This window comes from Microchirus variegatus, assembly GCF_963457635.1.
Source record: "Microchirus variegatus genome assembly, chromosome: 2".
NCBI classification, from domain to species: domain Eukaryota; kingdom Metazoa; phylum Chordata; class Actinopteri; order Pleuronectiformes; family Soleidae; genus Microchirus; species Microchirus variegatus.
Window position 1 is genome coordinate 12,183,148 of NC_139803.1, and position 20,811 is coordinate 12,203,958.

Genomic DNA, 20,811 nt, shown 5'->3' on the forward strand with positions numbered 1-20,811 from the left:
CAAAAACAGAGACTGAATGAACAGAACCAGGGGAAAGAAAGGAAAATAATGTCTGTTTGTTTAAGTGTACGTTTCGTGCCGTTTCCATGTTGCATATTCAGCGACTTTACAGACCTTGTAACTTTTTAATTTTAATTTTTCTGAGATTTTATGCGATGAGATTCGATATTGTACAGCATAGTGACACCTGGAGCTAAAAAAACAACAAAAAACAAAACAGAAATCATGTATAACTACAACTACCACAGGTATAATTAAAATTTCTTGAAGTGTGGAAGACAAATTTGACTATTTTTGACCTGACCTGTCACTCTGACACATGTGGTGCTTATTTATGGAGCTATTCATGACATTTATAGTCAAATATACGAATTCGCCTTGTTCTTCACTACATTCTGACTGACGGTAAATGATGCTACCGTTAATGTGGCTTTAGGTTATGAGCTGTTTTTGTTTTTTTTGTCATATCTTTTTAGCTTTTACATTGAATTCACTTTTGTTTTTTAATAATGAAAGTTGATTTTTGTTTCTTTGTTCCAGGACTCTTTCCACATGTCTGTTTTTGTGAACACCAGCCTGCAGGGCCTTTTTTCCCCCGATACAACACACATCTGCTAGAAACATGTTGTCGCTACGTGTCCAAGTACCTTTGATCGTTAGCTATTTGTGAACAGTGTTCTCCAATATGTTGTCAATCCAATTAAATGTGAAGAGAGTTTCCTGTCACATTTTCACACGGACAGAAGCTTAATCTCACAACTAGAGGGGGAATGTCTTTTATTTTGAAAAGCTTTGGCTACTACAGTCATGTGAAACGTTTCATAATTTCCTAAGTTATCATTGCCGTGCTAATGAAAGGTATTTTATCTCTATACAGGAAGTCTTTTTTTTATACGGATGTACGTAAAAAGATTAGGACCACGTGTTTTTGTTTGTTTTTTTCTTGGAAACAAAGTTTGTAATGTAATGTTATGTAAAAGAAAAGGTCACAATTAAAGTCAGAATTCTTTGAGAAGAAAAAGTAAGTTTGAATTTTGACTTTTCTCCCTCATATTCTGACTTTAATCTCTGAATTAAATCCTTGGAAACATCAACTGTAACACTCTTTGTTCACTTTGAATTGAATTAGCAGTTGAATGAGTCAGAATATTTAAAGGCGCCATATGTAAGAATGTGGCCAAAAACGGTTACGGTTCGTTTTCTGACGCAACTGGCAACCTGTGTTTGCGCCGCAGCTGAGACTCTACTGACTGCAACGATTGGCAGACTGCGGTAGGTGCCAAAACATGATTTGCAGTCTGCAAACTGTTTTTTTTATGCAAATATTTTGTCTGTACTGTTGTTGTTGATGAGTTCAGTTTGTTATATGAACATTATTCCTGAGTCTCTGTGACATATAAGAAGGATTTTATGGCCAGCTGCTTTAGATTTATTATATAATGCACCTTTAAATGACTATCAGTAAAATGTTTTGTGTATAAGCTCAAACCAAACGCGTCTAAATGGGTCTGTGAAGAGTGGGATTTTGTCTGAATCAGGTCGAATTAATATTATTATATTATGACGATACTTGGGTGGAGCAAATACTTCCACACATTCATTTGCGATCAGATGCGTTGGTTTACTAGCTTGTGTCCTCTTCGTTATTATTTAAAAAATGTTATTATTATACATATTATTATAATGGAAAAGCACCAAAAAATGAGTCTCAAGCCAAATTCACAGCGCTCTCTGCTGGACCGCATTGTAAATCATCGGATGCATTTCTTCTAGGATGTTTTTGCCTTTGATAAATTAGAGCATATTTCCTAGTTCCAGATTAAAAATTAATTGAGAGTTTTAGTGGTTGGTGGTTTAGTATTCTGTCATCTGGATAAGGGATTGACTGTTGCCCCTAAAGTCCTTTGAAACGCCCCTGATCTGAGGAATAAAAATAAAGAAGAGTGGATATCAAAGGAGGTTAGAGTTAAAGAATTAGTTTGAAGTATGAAAGGCTTTTTTATTTCTTTATTTCATTTTATTTATTTAATTAATTAAATGTTACCAACATCCCTGCAGTGTTTCGGCCGGTCAGTGGCACTGTAGTCCCTCCTCGCGCTCTCTCTCTCTTTCACTCAAACTATAGTGTGTGTGTGCGCGCGCGCGTGTGTGCGTGCACTACAAAGGCAACAATAACAACAGCTGCACTTATCACGCGGGAGGACTCCACGCAGAAAGGAACATGGCGTGAAAAAGAGAAGAAGAAGAAGAAGACTTGAGGAAGAGCCTCTGTGCGTGTCGGTGTTTGTGCGCAAAACTGTTGCACTTGTCTCTGCGCCTGATGCGCTGCTGCGAGTTCTTTTCTTCTTCTTCTTCTTTTTGCGCGTCAACAATAAGGATCACACACACCACACACACACACACACACGGTGACTGACTGCCGGAGCGACGCGTTTCAATGAGCGCGTTTTTCCTCAATGGGATTCTTCTATTTATCCGCGTGAGTGTGTGAAGGAGCGCTGGCTGCACGAGCAGCGGGAACAAGGGGACACCCCCCGATCCACTGTTTGGTCCAGAGGTTTTTTTTTTTCTTCTTCTTTTGATCCTTTTTCGCACCAAAAAAAAAACTTGCCGTTCGACATCGCGCTGTGCGTAATCGATCGATGGTGTTGTGAACGCACTGCGTGTGACTGTCTGTGTTAAAGCGGGGGGAAGGAGGCTTTAGTGCAAATTTATCTCCTTGTGGGTAAAAGATGATGTTGATCGGCGGTGTTGGTGTTGGAGCAGCAGCAGCAGCAGCAGCAGCAGCAGCAGTCGTGGACCATAACGGGATTTACTCAATCCACAGCCTGCAGCAGCAGCAGCAGCAGCCCCACATGGAGGCTGATAACCCGGACTCCCGCAAACGACCGCTGGAAACTCCTGCTGAGGAGGCCGGCTGTACCAAGCGCACCAACATTGGAGGTAAGAGACACAACAACACCAACAGCAGCATCATTATTGTCATGTTGTGCATGCAAAAACAAAAAACATCATCAACAGCAACAACAACAAAAAGAAACAGATCTGGGATCTGCATCTGAGGCCACTGCAGGCTGTGTCACACACAGCTTCATATGACAGAGATCACACACACACACACACACACACTGAGTGTCACCTCCTCAAACTCCAGCTCATCTCTGAACTCGAACCCAGTCACCTGCTGCCTGCTCTGACGTCACTCCTGACCTCACTGCAGTCACTGCACACTGAGGTGATGCTATGGCACCCCCCCCCCCCTTAATCCCTCGTCTTGTGCAGAGGTCACACTGGAAAGTGTGAACATCTTCTCGTGCTTCAGCAGTGAAGCCAAAACATCTTGGCCCTCTTCACCGTCTCTCCCACAGAAAAGTAATAAACCGTAGCTTTGAGATGCTTAAACAAAGCCCAGTGTTAAAGAGAGCTTGCCCTTTGACCCCTCAGCGTTTAAGTGATGCTTTGTGAACCTTGACAAGAATCAGCAGGTATCTCAGCATCAGTGATGCAGGGAAGGAGGAGGGGAAAGGAAATTCCTAATCTGCTCCAGGGCCCTGAGAAATATGCAGATTTTTTTTTTTGTGATTAATGAGTTAATTAATTAGCAGTTCCAGGAGCTAAGTCTACATTTGAAGTGCAAATGTTGAGGCAAATTAAGCAGGAGAAACCGGCGGCGTTGTATCGGCAGCCGAGATCTCGCAACTAATGCGAGATCTTTTGTAGTTTGTGGGGTGAGACAAATCTCCCAACTGGTTTTCACAGTCTGTCATGACGACGTGAGACCAGGAAGCCTCTGCTGTTGTCACAGGTTAAAGCATTTATTTAATTTTTTTGGGGGAAAAAAACAATTCTTCACAGAATATGAGTGATTAATGAGGACTATGTAGTGGGTGTGGGAAGAAGAGAAACACCATGGAGCCATTTTAGCGACTTAACCTGTGTTTCTCAACGTGTAGGAGAAACATCGACGTGCACAGACTGCTGTTTTAGTCAACACACGTTAAGATGATGGCTGATTTCATTTGTCAGCTACTTTTAAGTCTTATTTCAGTGCTGTGTGCTGGTGCACTGGGACCGCTTAATTCAACGGCGTCGTGTTAATTAGACGTCCACAGAGAGAAAGGCCACTTCCTTCACCATATGTTGCTGAAATTTTTTTTGTCTCTTTGTGTCCCACACACACACACACTCACACTCACTCTCCGCCATTCAGTGACAGCACCATTATATCCCCCCGTTTTCCAGCAGCAGGAGAAGCATCTTTGCCGCACCTCGCTGCACCTCAGAATTGTTATTTCAGCAGGGCACACGAGGACCCTCGTGCCAGCAGACATTATTTTAGAGCGCGTTCAGCCTCCGTATGTCGCACGTTAGCTCTTGAGCATAATATCAGGGGTGACGTGAGAGGTTGTCTGGTGTGAAATAGCTTCTGGAGAAAACCTGAAATGCATCATTCACACAGCCAGTTGCCACTTTACGGTGCTGTAACTCATGTCGTGTTAAGTGTGACGCCATGTTCTGTGAAGGTATCGCAGAATCTGGAGTAATTTGTGGCTGAATCTGAATCTTCTTGTTTATATATATACACAGGGATTCGTATCAGAATCATGAAAATGTGCAGTGTTTAATAGGCTGTGTAATATCATATTTGCCAACACAGTCATGGAGAATGGCATTTGTTTGGCCTCGGCTGATGAATTTGCAACGCAGATCTAAATCGTTCGACGTAAACGTCGCTTCAGACTCTCTCGTGCTCGCTGAACTGCTTTGAGATGGGTGTTTCCCCACGCGCACGCTTTATTTAATGTCTATGTCCGTCTATACCGTGCACCCTGACGTCCACTGGTCTGCAGGAGACGCATTCGAGGCTTATGTTGCAGATGTCTGACATGAGATCATGTGCACGCAGCGTCAATGTTTCATTAAAACCTTGTTAGCCGCTGCTCATGTGTGTGTTTCATGTGCCTGCCCCTGTATGCATCATGCGAAACGCTGCAAAAAAAAAACCCCACAGCACAGCCTGCAGTCTGGCAACACAGTGGTAGTGAGCCTTACAATCATTAGCCGTCCCTGTAATCACCAACCCCTTGACTGCGTCTGATATTGATCACGTTATTCCTTACGAACTGATCATTAACGTGACTGGCAGCTGCAACAAAGAGAAGAAAAGACCGTGGTCTTTCAAAAGCCGAGTCCCCCTCATTGTGCATTAAGGGCTGTGGACGCTGAATGACGGAAATTACTCGTCTTTTATCAGCGCTGCCCCTCTCGCCTCAGAATGAGCATCTTTCATTTATTTCTCTTTCTAATTACCCATACACTGAGCCCATGTTTCTGGCAAGCGAGCGTCCCTTCTCATAAGGCTGTGCGGCTGAGGGATTAGGTATGATCTCGTACTGTTGCTAATGGAAAGGTTGGCACAGGAATGCGAGCTGTATTTCTTTTTTTTTTTTTAATATATTTTTGGTGGGAAGGACACAGGTGCCCTTGCAGAGTGATGTGACGTGAGCGGACTGTGAATTTGCCAGGTGGCAGTGAAAAAGAGGAATGGACAGAAAAGGAGAGAGAGATAGACCATGAGAGGGAGTGGAGACTACAGGGAGGCTGTGTTTCTATATACCAGAGCATCCCTCACTGAATGAGACTGGGAGAATTTTCTGGAAGGCATTTGATGCTGAATAAAATGTGCCACGGTGTTAAGGTTTGATTTGTGGATGAAAGCTCTCGGCAGCCGGGAAATAAAATAGAGCTTCTCTTGAAGGCACTATTAAATGAAGTAGGACCCCAACATCCATGTCCGCGCACTGACACACATACACATTGCAGTTGCACACACACTTAAGATACCTCTCGGTGTAAGATTTATTGGCGTAGTGATTGGCTTCATCACCCCCCCCCCCCCTCCACCATTCTGCGGCACTGCCATTTGCAATGGTTGATGAGCCCCTCCGCCCTCTCAAACATGGCCGTCTAAGGGATTGGGGGTGGGGGAAAGGAGTAAAGGAGGGTGGGTAGCGTAAGGCACGTTGTCTCGGATCACTCCTCCTCCACCTCCTCCATCATCTGCTTATGTTCTCCGTACACCTCTTCAGCCACCGCTGAAGGTCATTCTTGCACGCCTGCCTATTCACCGTGGACGCTCCGCTCACTCGGCCACTTCACCTTTTGTCACTTTCCACAAGGAAAACGTGAGTGAATGGACTGCTATACTTTATAGTGCTGCGTCAAAAGAGGCGGAGCGGAGGAGGAAATTCAATTTTTTTGGGACCGGCACCAGGAGGTGGGGACATGACGTGCTAGAGGAAGGAGGCTGCCCATTGGCCGCGCGAGGTGTCAGTCCTGCGTGCTGCTGCAGACGGACAGGCCACTCGATGAATATGGATGAGAGCAGTGAAAAGGGTGATGCGGCAGGGAAGACCCCCCCCTTCAAACCGATGCAGGCTTGAACAATGCGTGCCGTCTTTCACTGAAAACACTGAGAGTCTGCATTAGCATTTTTCCAGACAATTGAGGCTCTGGCCAGCTGCAGGCATGGCTCGGATGCTGCGGTGAAATCTCTTTTTCTGCGCCCGCTGATGAATTAAAGCTCGGTGAAAAGGGTTGACTGGCCGCATTCCTCAACACTACCATTGCACCTATGCCTAGGCTAACGTTCAGATCCCCTTTAGAGATTGTGCCCCGGCATTGATGGCGATCTGACAGAGGACTTGAGAAGCAGCAGATCTCAGAATGGGTAAGCCTGAAAACTCTTTTTGTCTGACTTGTTGAATTTATTCACCGTGAGATGGACCTGACGTGCACGTTTCATACACCGAGCGCTCGTTCGTTTCGTCGTTGCTCATTTTTTGTTCCTCCGTCCTTCGCTGTCGATCGGGGGCACGTTAATCCGTTGAATTGCAGAATGCCTATTCGGGAAAAGGGTAGTGAGAAAGGAGGGAGGACGGTCACAAGGCATTTCCTCCTGACCCACCCCCCTTGAGTGACTTAACTAAACACATTTGGCTCAGCGTCTGTGTCTCTCCTCCAAACCATCCTTCCAGTATTGGAGGCAGGGGTTTGAACTAACACCCGACTGGCTCGGCTTCCCGGTGTGTGCCCCCCTTTGCTCCCGTTCCCTGGCGGACTGCAGCAACAGATTGTCGTGTTTACTATAGCACATGACGCGATTAAAACCTGTTACTGTGATCTCAGACACTAGGACAGAATTAATTATTGAGTAATGACAGCAAACGTGGCTGTGAGGGGCGATGCAGGGAGTCTTGGCGGCTTCCTCCCCTGCTGGCTTTACTACGGGTTGAAGACGAGCAGAAAGTTACGCAGTCGATTTGGGCTTGTCTGTCAACAACAGGTCTTTGGATGTTTGGATCCTACAGTCGGCGTTATTCACGCTAAATTCGTTGTCGGAGCTTTAAGGCGACCACGTCAGTCAAGCATGATCTTTATTTTTTCACCAAGGTCATTTTATTGTTATTCAGTGTGAGAAAAGCGGCGAGCGTACTGCAATATAGAGAAGAAAATCCAAAGACAAGACAATGGCCAGTGATGATGAGAGCTGCCTGTGTGAGGTCCATGTAAAGGTTTATATCCTATTTCTTTTGTTTGGAAAAAAAATTTGGCGAGCACTGACTGAGCGTTCAACTCAAATTTGAGCACAATTTGTGCTTTTTTTTCCCCCCCACAACTACGACCAATTAATGGAAATTGCACTGACAATCGCATTATTGTCTCAATATTGGCCAGAGCTGTTGGTTGTGGGTGATGTACACGAAAAACAAGCCTGTGCCTGAATGGAACATGAGGGGCATATTAATGCATTAAGGAGAAGAGCGAACTTGTAGGCTGTGAAATTCGTCCATGTCACAGTGCCAGTGTTGATTCACGTCTGGATTTGATGAATGCGTTTATATAGAGGCAACAGGTTGGTTTTGAATAAAGCGTGATGACATATCCATTCATTTTCTGCTCGCTGTCAGTCCCCCCCCCCCCCCCCTCAACAATGTCGGTCGGACACCCTTCAAGAGAAATCTGCAAAAAAAAAATCAATAAATGTGTGAATCTTCACCACGAATCATACTGGAGATCTTGTCATACAGATGTGTACGGGCTCTTTTGAGTGCGTGAACACTTCGGCGGCGTCACCCTCGAGGCAAACATGACGTCATCGCTTCAAAAAATCAACATGGAGCAAGTATTTTCGCATCAGTGTAGTAAGTGCACACCTGTCCATGACGTCATGGACATAATATTTGGAATCGTGGATGGTCCACATTTACAAATGGATTATTTTTGGCAGCTTTGCTGATTATATTTAGGTCTAGGCTCAATATGAGGTTGATTGCCTTTTACTAGATTAGAGCACTCGGTGTGATCGGGGTTTTCCGAGACCCAATACTTCACCCACATTGTTGCTGATTAATTCTTAATTAGAAAATGGAACTTTCCCCCACACACAGAAAGGTGAAGCATGTTTGGCTGTACATGTTCCCATGACTGACATGCTGTCAATCATGCTATTGCACAAGCCACTGCAAGCCAGGGAAGCCTCCTTCCAAAATGGAGATTTAGACCGTCTTGGCAGTATATCCTATGAACAAATCTGCAGGATTGGTTCCCATATGCTCGTCTCACGTCTGCTGTTTACAAAGGATCACTTTGCATCGGTATTAATGAACCACGCGGATAACGTCTGCGTTTATCCTTTGCCTCTCAGGATACATTTGACTTTTTAGAATGAACTATCGATTCCACATTCCTCTGATTCGTGTCTGTGTGTGTGTGTGTGTGAACACTGATTATTAACACTGGACTTGGCTTTGTATTTAGCCCAGAGGTTGCTAAAACTCCTTGAAAACAGTTAAAATTAGACCTCTGCAAACTGGAAAGGAGGTCATCATTTTTACTCTACATGAAAAATCTGGGACAGGACACAGAGCATGTCACCGATTTCTAATAAAATGTGAATGTGCTGAAAACTCAAAATGGGTAAAAATCTTCTTCACCAGAAAAATGTATGATTGTGTTTCTCCTTATAATGAACTATTATATGTCAAAGCTGTGTTTCCATAAGGTTTACGTGGTTATGTCCACAGCTACTTTACACGATGTGACCCTCTCCTTCTTTGTGTGTGTGTTCCCCCCACCAGAGGAGGGCGAGTACTTCCTGAAGGTGCTGATCCCCAGCTATGCAGCCGGCTCTATAATTGGCAAAGGCGGCCAGACCATCGTACAACTGCAGAAAGAGACGGGAGCCACCATTAAGCTGTCCAAATCCAAAGACTTCTACCCAGGTAAGAATGATCGCAGCAGCTACGTTAGACAAATAAACACCCATTTTATTCAAACCGTTGTCAAAAGTGTCCACAAAATGCAGATTGATCCTATCACACGACCCTCTTTTGTTGTTTCTGTCCATAATAGCATAAATAAAAATAAAATCACTATTAGATTCATCCTGGTGCTTTAAAATCAATGTATTGGTATGATAGGAGGAGTAATGATTTGGTACAAAAGAGCTTTCCTTCCTTTCATTTGGCTTTAGGTAACCACATCCATAACAGGAAATTGTTATCGTCACCCGCATTTTGCGTATCTGTGCTTTGTGGCACTATTATCGATCCTTTTAATTATTGCTTTGTCCTTGAGGAACGAAACATGCGCGTAGATGTTACCGCTGTGAGATGCTGCATTGACGTCCGCAGGCTTTGTCAGTTTCTGTAACGCTGCCAAGCCGGTCGCATCTCCGAGTATACAGTAGGTCTCATCTTCGTGCAAAAAAAGAAATATGCAGTTTTTCACAGACCAGCCAGCTGACTTGATCTATGACCCTCATTTTCACTGAGGGCCACATCAGCATAATGGATGCCCTCAAAGGGCCAGATGTAACCGTAAGACAGAATAAATGTAAATAAATGTAAACACATCCTCAGGAAAAGACTGAAGCACGGGGGATTTCTTCAGCCACTTTCACTGCCGCATCGTTTTTTGGCTCCTTGTTTGGTGTCAAAATGCTGACGTAGATCGTACTCTTTGGCGACCGACACCGTCTCATAACACAAAAGACATACAGTTGTTTCTCCTTGAAGCACAAACACGTATTCACCTTCCCATCTTTCTTGAAACTGCCTTCCATCTGCATCAATCTTTCTCTTCCTGGACATTTTGGGATCATTTGTGATGCATTGTGGGAAATGTAGTTTATGCAGTCAACACACGCCTGAAAGCAGCATAGACCTTGCGGGCCACAAAAAATTATGTGGCGGGCCACATCTGGCCCCCGGGCCTTGAGTTTGGCCTTGAGTTAATCGTCTCGTTTTTTTTGTCATTGAGTCAGCGATATGGGTCAAATTTTGTTGACGATAAAGTATTGCTCATACGAGTGGACGCCAGTCTGATTTACAGCTGTTACCCTGCCACCTCAGAGAGTCAGAGTTCAGATTCTCATGGGTGACGTCACAGTCGGTTGCCGCTCGGTTCTTTGTTTTTGCAAAACAAGTATGATGTCACCTTTACTGCACATTTCAGTGATGCAAACGACGTCTAAAACAGCATTAAGGATGCTCGCTCAGCTCGGTGACCCCCCCCCCCCCCCCCCGTCTCATGGAGGTCAAAGGTGAAGCTATCTTATCAACACAGGCCTTTCTGTGTTGTAGAGCAGTCTGGGCGTTTGTCCTTCATGCCTCAGAGGATTCCTTAACTCGGTGAAAAAAAACAGGTGCTCGCCGTCTCACAGCTTATTAGGTCCAGATGTTTTGTGCGATAACACACACACACACACACTAAACAATCCTTGTGTAGTTGTTGTAGTAATAGTAGTCGTATACATTTACATATTTATGATATTTATAGCACAACATTTACTGCAGAGGTTTGAAATGATAGCCTTCACAGTCATAATTGCGACGTTGACTGTATGTTGGACATAGTATTAGTTCGTTAGGAGTTCTTTATTTATTTTAGGCTAAAAATAAAATGAGATATGTTTTGTTACCCTCTTCACTTTGGAGTAACAGGTGATCTATTAGACAGAATGACCTGCAGCAAAGTGTTACTGAGCTCTGGAGGAGAGGAAAAGACAAATAACCTGGCAGATATTTGAAATTTTTTTTCCCTTTCTTTTCTTTCCTCCATGGTTCTTTTAACCATGATAAAATGCCGCCGGCTCAGAGGGGCATCCGCAAATTCTCCAAACACGCGGCCAGGCTATGTTTGACGGAGTAAATTATGGCTTCTTGACTGGCTTCGGACCAAATGAACGAAGGGGATACGTTTCTCTCCTTTAGATTGTAGAAATGTTCATCGGGGCCACCACCTGCTCGGCCCATCCCCCTACTCATTATTGTGATGAGTGAGAAGAGGAGTTCAGGGAGAGGGAAGCTGGCGAGGATTTGATTGGGTGGTTGTTTCCGGGCCCACACATGTGAAATGAAACAACTGGTATATACAGCAGACTTCACAATAGATGATGTGGTCTCAGAAGTCAGTAGAAATCATTACACGTATGAATAACGTGGTGAGATTACAGCAATACGTAGCATGCAGATACAGTTCAAACCCCGTACTCTGATCCTGCGGCAGGCTGAGCGCACTCTTAACTAACAGCACAATCACACACTAGAGAAATCAAGGGACAACAAGCAATGCAGCCATTTTCCTCAGCGAATCCTCTCTTTTCAGTCTGACTCGGACTCCCCCCACCTCACACCTCACGTCTCTCCCCCCCCCATCCGTCAGTGTAAGACATGAAACTGTGATTTCAAAGGTCTTGACGGACACTGTACGAGCCGTGGCAGACAGAGATGGATGAGCGGAGATAGTTGAAGGGTGTGGATGATGCATGATTGTATGCGAGCGAGGGGACGGGGGGGACGGGGGGGTCCAGGCCCAGAAATAGCCCCGTTTCAATCCCTCTCTGTGGACATGACCCCTCTCCCAGCTGCAATCAAGCTGCTCCAACACAGGCCAAGTTTCCTCTCTCCTCCTCCTCCTCCACTCACTGTTTCTCTCAAGGCTGGTTCCTGGTAGTTGGGGAGAGAGTTCAGGCCAGATAAGATTACATCACACTTCTCTTAAACTTTTGTTTGCATGTGTGCTTCTTAACGAATGCCTGCATACTTTAGCGTAAACCCCCCCCTCCCCTCTGAAGCGATGCATGGCCCGACCGATCTGAGTGTTCATAAATGCAGCGTTCGGTGCATACACACCTCTCCTCACACCCACTTACACACACATCTGCATCTGCAGCGAGGAGAGCCGTGGGAGTTCGCGATCCAAACATAAACCCAGAAACAAGACTTCAATCTCGTTTGCTTTTTGCAGCTGGCCTGCAGCCAAGTGCGTGTATTGAGTTACTTTGTAGAGCACGCACAAACGGCTGTGTCGTGATGTCACTGTCGCTGTTATTCATTATTATATCATTAAAATAACAGTCACAACGGTGAGCTCATGCCTTTTTAAAAACACGATTCCTCAGAGAAAGATGCCTGCCTGTCAATTCTCTGTGACTTTTCCCAGCTTTAACCAGTTCCACTGTGGCTGAAATGTTGTTCTGCCCCAAGGTGCTAACACGACGTTCGAGAGCAAGAGAGCAAAAACAACTACGTAACTGCTGAAATGTTTGCTGTGAGGCAATGTCGGTTCATTTAAGAGGCAGGGGGACTTGTGAAGCACTGACCATTTTTTTTTTTGGATAATCTCAGTCAGTGGCACTCGAGAAAGCTCTGGCGCTGTATTTGCGGTGATGTCATCAGTGTTACTGACTGCACATTTTTAACAGAAATCATGTGTGTTACAAAACTGGAGTTGTGCATTCTGAAAAATGCTGTCCAGCAGGTTTTTGGGTCCACGAAGGGAAATAAAAGTAGGAATGTCTTGGCCCACTCTGCTTTAAATGTCAAAAGTCTCTGAGGGAGCCCTCTCTGTTTTTTTTTGAAGTATTAAATTACTCTTGAAATGATCAAGAAGTCCGCTGACTAAATTCATCTGCAGGTATGGTGGCCAATTGTAGAGCACACAACTCTGGATTTGACAGCAAATATAATATATTTACCACTATTATGATTTGATTCATTTATGATCCAGCTCCCTAAAATTCATCTTCATGAATCTTAGAGCTTAAAAACAAAGAAAACGGTTATCAGACCTCTGTTGTCATGGATACAGTAACAAACATGCAGATTGTACCCAACCTTCACTGCAAGGGATGCAATAAGTACCATGTTTATGGAATGTTACCACTTAGTCGGGCTGAGCGAAAACACGGTGATGTTTTGGATTAAAATAAGTACTTCCTTGCGGTTCGAACAGACCTTTGTTGTCATGGTTACCCTTGTAAGCACAGAGGGTTGTGCAGCAGTTATGAAATAGCAATGACAACGGCTCTCGCATGCCAAAATCCTGTTTTTTGGGGATCTATCTATCTGTCCACCCAAACATGGACCTCCTCCTCCTTCAAAGAACGTCCTCCTTTTATTCCATCATAAATATTAGTATACAAGAAGTAAGTTGTAAAAAGCTGCTGCACAATAAAACATATGGGCTCATTTGTTATTATTACACTGAATCATAATTCTTATCTTTTGTTGTCATGTTCCATAATGCTGCAGTATACTCGTACACTGGAATTTAATTCAAAACGTGCATGTTCTAAAAGCCTGTTCTTGCTTGGAATATAATTACTACAAGCTGTGTTACAGTTTCACGTAATAAACCAACATCTACCAGCCAGGTGTATGTTGACGATGCACCATTTTGGAATTGACATCTTTTAAAAAAAATGTACGACGTCCTCATTTTTGTACAATTGAAATGATTCTCATTCACTTTGAACTGAGTGGCATTGAGTGCTGCATTGTGGGTAGTGATCGGACAATATGGGAGCATGAGTATCGCTTATCGGGATTAAAGGGACTGACAATAAGTTAATTGTGTTAATCGTGCATGAAGAAAAACATCAATATTTCACCTGAGTGACTTCCTGAAAATCCTGTCTAGCTCGCCAGCATACAGTCCTTGTGATTTACCTTTTAATATGACACGATGGGAGCTATTCATTGTCTCTCCCAGACAGAAGATTTAAGATTCAAGATTCAAGAGTCTTTATTGTCATTATACAAGATAACATTTTCTTTGGCTCACGGCTTAAAAGGTACACATTAAAATATTGTGATTATTATTATTATTATTATTATTATTATTAAGGTTTATTTAGATAGGGACAGATACAAAAACATAGACAAGTCATCTGATGCATGCATCATAGTGTTTTTAGCTAAAGCTAATTCACAACACTTGTCCCTAGTAGGGCTTTTGAATAAAATAAAAATATTAAAAAATAAGACATACATTGAAGTAAATAGAATAAAATAAGAAGGAATGTACTCATAGGAATAAAAAAGGGAATGTATTGGAGTTAAAGAAGAGTAGAATAAGAGTGTATATCTATATACAAAACAAATATTGGAAAATTTTTTCAACTATATTGTAAGTAACAATTATTTTGGTCAGGATAATAGTGACTTGTAAATCGTCCTATAACGAATTGCGGGTTCATTGCTTCACTTTATTCATGTTGTGTGATGAGTACTGACCGATTTTAGTGAGCAAATCTTTGTCATGAACTGATTCTAGTTTGTGTTGCATATAAAACAATGTAATGGCACTGATACCAAACAAAGTAAAGCCATGTAGTGCCAGAACTGTATCACGGAGAAGCGCCATACGTCCATTTTTATATACAGTCTGTGCTTTTTGCAGCTCCTCCATGTTCCCGTCATCATCATAATCAATTTTGCTCTTTTTAATCTATAAAAGTCTTGTTCTAGCCCAGATTAACGTCTTGCTTTCAGTCGCTTTCGTCACAACTCTGGAGCTCGTATAGCATTTGATTTGTATTTCTGTGACACAGTTCATTTCTCATGCGCGCTATCATACACATAACACTCTCTAAGTGCCAGCAAATGAAAAGAGCAAACCAATAATGAAAGTAGCCAACGATGAATGTATTGTCTGCGTATTCTCAGCTCGAGGTTGCTTATTATTCTGCCATGAGCTCCATTGTTGCTCCAAAAAAAATGATTAGGAAAAAAAAACAAAAAACAGCAACACATCAGTGCGCCACACTCTTGCATTGGGTGACATATTGCTTCATAACCATTAACACGGGCACCGTAATTCATTTTGAGTCATTACTGCAGTGAGACCACCAACACTGCTCTGCTGCTGTAAATACTCACCAGGGGACCAAATGTATATTCAGCCGTCGCTAAAAATAGTCCCCAACAAATACAGTATGTCCTGCTGTCTAGATATTGATCGCTTAATACCTCGGTGACCACCTGTTTTATTTTAAAAGTCAAAGTAATCCACTCTGTGTATTTGTGAAGTAAAGAGTTTGGGATTGAGAGAGACAGACGGAGAGCAAGTAATCGATTGATAATTCATTTAGTAATCGATTAATCAAAGCTTTTTTCATTATTAAAACAAGATTTCTGATTGTTTCAGCTTCTTAAATGTGAATATTGTCGTTGTTTCTTTGCTCCACATAACAAAGAAATCATTAAAACTGAATCATTTTGGTTTGTGGACAAAACGAGACATTTGAGAACGTCGTAATTTCCACGTTTGAAAACACGGATCAACGTTTTTTTTTAACATTTTATGAACCAAACGAGAAAATAATCGACAGATTAATCGATTATGAAAATGCTATGAAAAAACTCATTTTTGTTTCAGGGCCCACATGCAGCGCAATTTGAACTCAAGTGGGCCGGACCACCAAAATAATAGCATAATATCCCATAATAACAACATTTAATGAAGTATCTTTTTTTACAAAATATGAGAAAAAAATGAGGAAAAATAACTGCAATTTCAATAATATTATCCCTAAATTTACCATTTCCACATCACAGAGGAAGTTTGGTATAGTTTTTCAACAACAAATGAATCCTGCGGGCCGGATCAGACCCTCTGGCGGGCCGGTTCTGGCCCACGGGCCGTATGTTTGACACCCCTGCATCAAGTAAATGAGGAGATTCAGATTCAGCTGGATGCTTTGAAAACTCTTGAAGTTGTTAATATAATTTGGTGAGTCATGCTCAGGACATCGTGAACTCAGAACCTTTAGAAAACTTAGAGTTAACAGGTTGTAAATGGGTTAATGTCATGACATCTCCATCTTAACACAGCATATTTATATACAGTGTCCTTTTCTGTTGGTTACTCACAGGCTGGCCACCAAAACAGAGGCTATTTACATGGGTAATAGTTATTTCCTGGTATAATTCAAGGCTATATGGCTTATTTATTTGTGGAAAAACATATTTTTCTTTTCTTTCTTCAAAATATAGAAACACTGATCAGGATCAGGATATGACAGGGAACTGAAAATGTGAAATATATGAATAATTTAATCCATGTTTATGTTTTGGTAAAACTTTCCATATGGCAACGCTGTGAAATGATGAATAATAATCTGAGCAGCGGGGATTTTCATCTCAAGCATTCCAGCTCAATTTGTAGCGTGAATCATTATTTCATAAATCTGCCGACGTGACGAGATTTGTACTGAACGTGTAGAAGAGCGCACACAGTGGAGTATAAATGAGACCCAAAGCAGAAAAGCAACTGCAGTTTACTGTAACTTCCTGTCTCCGACATCAAGAGAACAGATCTCGGAGTCGTTGGTCTCGTGGGGGAAGCGGCAGGCTGAGGTGTGTGCATGCTCTCTGGGGCACTGACACATTTCTGTCCTCCACCTGCCAATGAGAGGATGAGCTATCTCCTATACTGCAACTTGGAGCGCGGAGCGTTTATTATACAATTCATCATGCTCAAAGAGAGACAGGAGGCAAACGCTGATGCAAGCACTTTAGGAAGTGAAGAGAGTGGAGAATGGAACTCTAAAAATTCAGATTACTTCTTTGTCCCTTTTATGATTCGTTTTTTAATGAGTGACAGAATTCAGTTAATAGTTTCAGCGATTACTGACCTGGGAGCTGTGTGCATTCACTGTTTTTAAACTGCACAGGTGATTAAGTTGAGGAATTTCCCGACTCGGAGTGAAAATAAGAAAAATAAATGCAAAGACTACTCTAAAATACATATTATAACTGTATACGATGGCTAAGCTTTGTTACATCTGGAAAAAGCTTGTTGGAGGTAAATTCCAATAAGTCAGACTAATGTGATATCACTGTGAGAAAGTTCCAGCTCTTGTGTCGTTAGATTTTCCCCACATGTTTCTCCTCAGATCATCACATTTTTTATTGTTTTGGTCTGTTGTTTGTATCCATGGGTGTATACACAAGGAGTATGTCATTTACAATTTCCTTCAAGACACTTCATCTGGAGAATAAGAGCGAATAGATTGACTCTTTTTTTCTTTCTGGATTTAACTTTTCTTTTTGTAAATATCCAGTTCCCTAATGGTGCGTGAATGTGATTATTTTAGAAATAAATCTTTGAGGAATGCGTGTTCTGACAATTGATGTCAGCTAAAAGGCTTGTAGCCGCGGGCTTCCCCTTATGACTTTTTCATAGTTTGTTTGTCTTCCTGTAGGAATAGCATTAACAGGGGCTGCACTAGTATTTTGCTAACCTGCATATAAGTAGCACACTAGCCCGTTATTAGTAAATATTAAGCATGTATTAACACCTTAATTCATGTCATAAAAGAGGTAGAATAAGGTTATGTTGAATAAGGTGTTAATACGTGCTTAATGATTACTATTAAAGGACTAGTATGCGACTTATATATGCAAGTAAGCACCTAGCTAAAGGTGCATTATGTAATAAATCTCAAGCAACTAGGCGTAAAATCCTCCTAATATGTCACAGAGACTCAGGAATAATGTTCATAACAAACTGAACTCACCAACAACAACAGTACAGCCAAAATATTTGCATTGAAAAAAAATATTTTGCAGACTGCAAATCATGTTTATGTTTTGAAATCATGTTTTGGCATGTGGCGCCACCTACCACCATCTACCAATCATTGCAGTCAGTAGAGTCTCAGCTGCCAAGCAACTATGGGTTGCCAGTTACATCAGAAAATGAAACCTAAAAGACCTCAGTATTTTGAATTTGAGTGTAGTAACCGTTTTTTCCCAAAGTGCAATATGCAATACTCTACGGATGCTTTGAAGAGCAAATGGTGACATTTTGTTCTATTGATTATTCAAATCCATTATTAGTGATTTTCGTAGCATGAAGCCAGTGCAGTTTCCTGATTTATTATGAGAGGAAGTCTCAGCAATGCTGCAGATTATGTCCACACATTGAGATATTATGTATTCCGATCTATGTCATCTGCGAATGTTAAAGGCAGCGAGGCAGGAAGGTTGGCACGGAAGCGAGAGGGTTTTAAAAATCTTGTGAGGGAAGCATAAAAGACTCGCTATTGCATCACCTGTTTCCACGACACAGCCCTTTTTCCATGGTAACGGAATGCCTGTTGGTTTGTCAATGCCCAGAGCAGGACTGAGTGTGTGTTTTGTGTGCTGGAGCTGCTGCTGGGCAGGGACAGGCTCAGCATTACAGCACTGAAAGAGTTACATCATCGGGGTGGAATGAGACACCCCCCCCCCCCTCCGCCCCACCCACCCCCATGGCTCAGTAACCGAGCATGGTTCCTTTTTTTCAGTGATTGTGTAAATGGAAGAAACGGGAAATCACTTAGTAATTGCTCTTCTTTATAAAAATGTCAAGGGACGTATTTCATTGCCAAGACTTTTTTATTAATATAAACAGATTCTGGTCCAACCCGAGCAAATCCCACAAATCTGCTCTTAAAGTACATTCTCGGCGATCGCAGTAGTAACCGCTCCCACTTATGTTGTCCTTTTCTTCCTCTGTCACCACAGGAACAACAGAACGCGTCTGTCTGATACAGGGTACGGTCGAGGCCCTCAATGGCGTTCACAACTTTATCGCGGAGAAAGTGCGCGAGATGCCCCAGAGCGCCCAGAAACCCGAGCCAGTCAGCATACTGCAGCCGCAGACCACGGTCAACCCCGACCGGGTCAAACAGGTGAGATACGTACAGTTTACGCTCGGTTTGTCTGAGGGTGTGTGTGTGTGTGTGTGTGGTCTCAAGATGGAAGGAACAGTTCACTTCCAGGACACCTTGTCTATTAGTTGTTCTGTGGGCCATGACCCACAGTCTGGAAGGGTCAGGGAAATATGAGGGTATGTGGTTATTTTTACCTCCAGTCTTTCATACCTAGACAGAGCCATGTGGCAGCTGCAGCCTAAACCCCTGGGATTAACAAACCGCTGAGTAAAGTGGGGGCTGGTGTAGTATTCTGACTCAGTGTAAGGTATCCCACTCCCTGTCGGCCATTTATGCTTTTAAATCTGTCTCGTATTACCTTTTATTGCTACTTCAATCTTTCTATTTCTCTGCAGGCCAAATTGATTGTGCCCAATAGCACAGCCGGGCTGATCATTGGCAAAGGTGGTGCCACAGTGAAAGCAGTCATGGAGCAGTCAGGGGCTTGGGTGCAGCTCTCGCAGAAGCCAGAGGGCATCAACCTGCAGGAGCGAGTGGTCACCATCAGCGGGGAGCCCGAACAAAACCGCAAGGCCGTGGAGATCATAGTGCAGAAGATCCAGGAAGACCCTCAGAGCAGCAGCTGCCTCAACATCAGCTATTCTAACGTCTCCGGCCCAGTGGCCAACTCCAACCCCACCGGCTCACCCTACGCCAACACGGCCGAGGTCCTACCCAACGCTGCCGCAGCGGCTGCCACCGCCTCCAGCCTTCTGGGCCAGGCCGGCTTGACAGGAATGGGCGCTTTCCCCGCTGCCATGTCCAGCTTCTCTGGCAACGATCTGTTGGCCATCACCTCAGCCCTCAATACACTGGCCAGCTATGGTTACAACACTAACACCCTTGGCCTCGGCCTCAACCCTGCAGCTGCTTCTGGGGTCCTCGCTGCAGTAGCAGCTAGTGCTAACCCAGCTGCTGCTGCTGCAGCCAACCTGCTGGCCTCCTACGCTAGCGATGCTTCCGGCAGTGCTGGCCACCCTGCCGCGGGCCTCGGTGGGTTCTCCCTTGGTTCTCTAGCAGCTGCGACAGGGGCTTCCAATGGTTACCTAAATGCTTCGTCCCCGCTGATGGCCTCCTCCCTATTGGCAACAGAGAAGCTGGCTGATGGGGCCAAGGACGTGGTTGAGATCGCTGTTCCCGAGAATCTGGTGGGCGCCATTTTAGGGAAAGGAGGGAAAACGCTGGTAGAATACCAGGAGCTAACGGGAGCCCGAATCCAAATCTCCAAAAAGGGAGAGTTCATTCCTGGTACTCGGAACCGTAAAGTTACCATAACAGGGTCGCCAGCCGCTACACAAGCAGCGCAGTATCTGATCAGCCAGAGGATCACTTACGAGCAGGGTGTGCGCGCTAACAACCCACAAAAGGTGGGCTAAAAAGGAAAAGAAGAGGAAAGGAGGAAAGGATGAAGACAGAGATAGAAAGGAATTGAGAGGGCCACGATGAATAGAAAAAAAAAGAAATGTCCAAATATCTGTTCAATATTTCAGTATCAAATGAGAGAATCACAAAAGGAGGAGGTGGGGGAGACAACCAAGAGTGTGTGTGATATGTGAATGTGTTTTCAGGACCGACGTCCTGATGTTTTTTAAAAGTTTGTGTCAAGTCCTTTTGACGATGGCGATCAGAGTAAAGCTGAACTGGTCCACTGCCAAGCTGCAGATTCAAGGGTGAGGCCGCAGAGTTTCACCCTCCTCCAAAACCTCATAGCTGTTATTTTTTTGTTTGGTTCCTTTTTTGTTTGGTTTTATTGGTTTTCATTT

At 43.5% G+C, this 20,811-nt stretch overlaps 1 protein-coding gene across 1 annotated transcript; it reads left to right on the forward strand.

Annotated features, from left to right (window-relative positions):
- Positions 1-2,840: 2,840 nt before the first annotated feature.
- Positions 2,841-20,459, forward strand: LOC310944444 (RNA-binding protein Nova-1-like). Its single transcript, XM_083910234.1, has 4 exons — positions 2,841-2,943; positions 9,141-9,284; positions 18,861-19,027; positions 19,405-20,459. The coding sequence occupies exons 1-4, from the start codon at positions 2,856-2,858 to the stop codon at positions 20,422-20,424; spliced, it is 1,419 nt and encodes a 472-aa protein (XP_083766360.1). The 5' UTR covers positions 2,841-2,855; the 3' UTR covers positions 20,425-20,459.
- The last annotated feature ends 352 nt before the right edge of the window (positions 20,460-20,811 follow it).

Coding starts and splice junctions, on each gene's coding strand:
- LOC310944444 (XM_083910234.1), top strand. CDS start 2,856: ATGGAGGCTGATAACCCGGACTCCCGCAAACGACCGCTGGAAACTCCT. Junction 9,285..18,860: donor ATCCAAAGACTTCTACCCAG/GTAAGAATGATC, acceptor CTGTCACCACAG/GAACAACAGAACGCGTCTGT. Junction 19,028..19,404: donor ACCCCGACCGGGTCAAACAG/GTGAGATACGTA, acceptor ATTTCTCTGCAG/GCCAAATTGATTGTGCCCAA.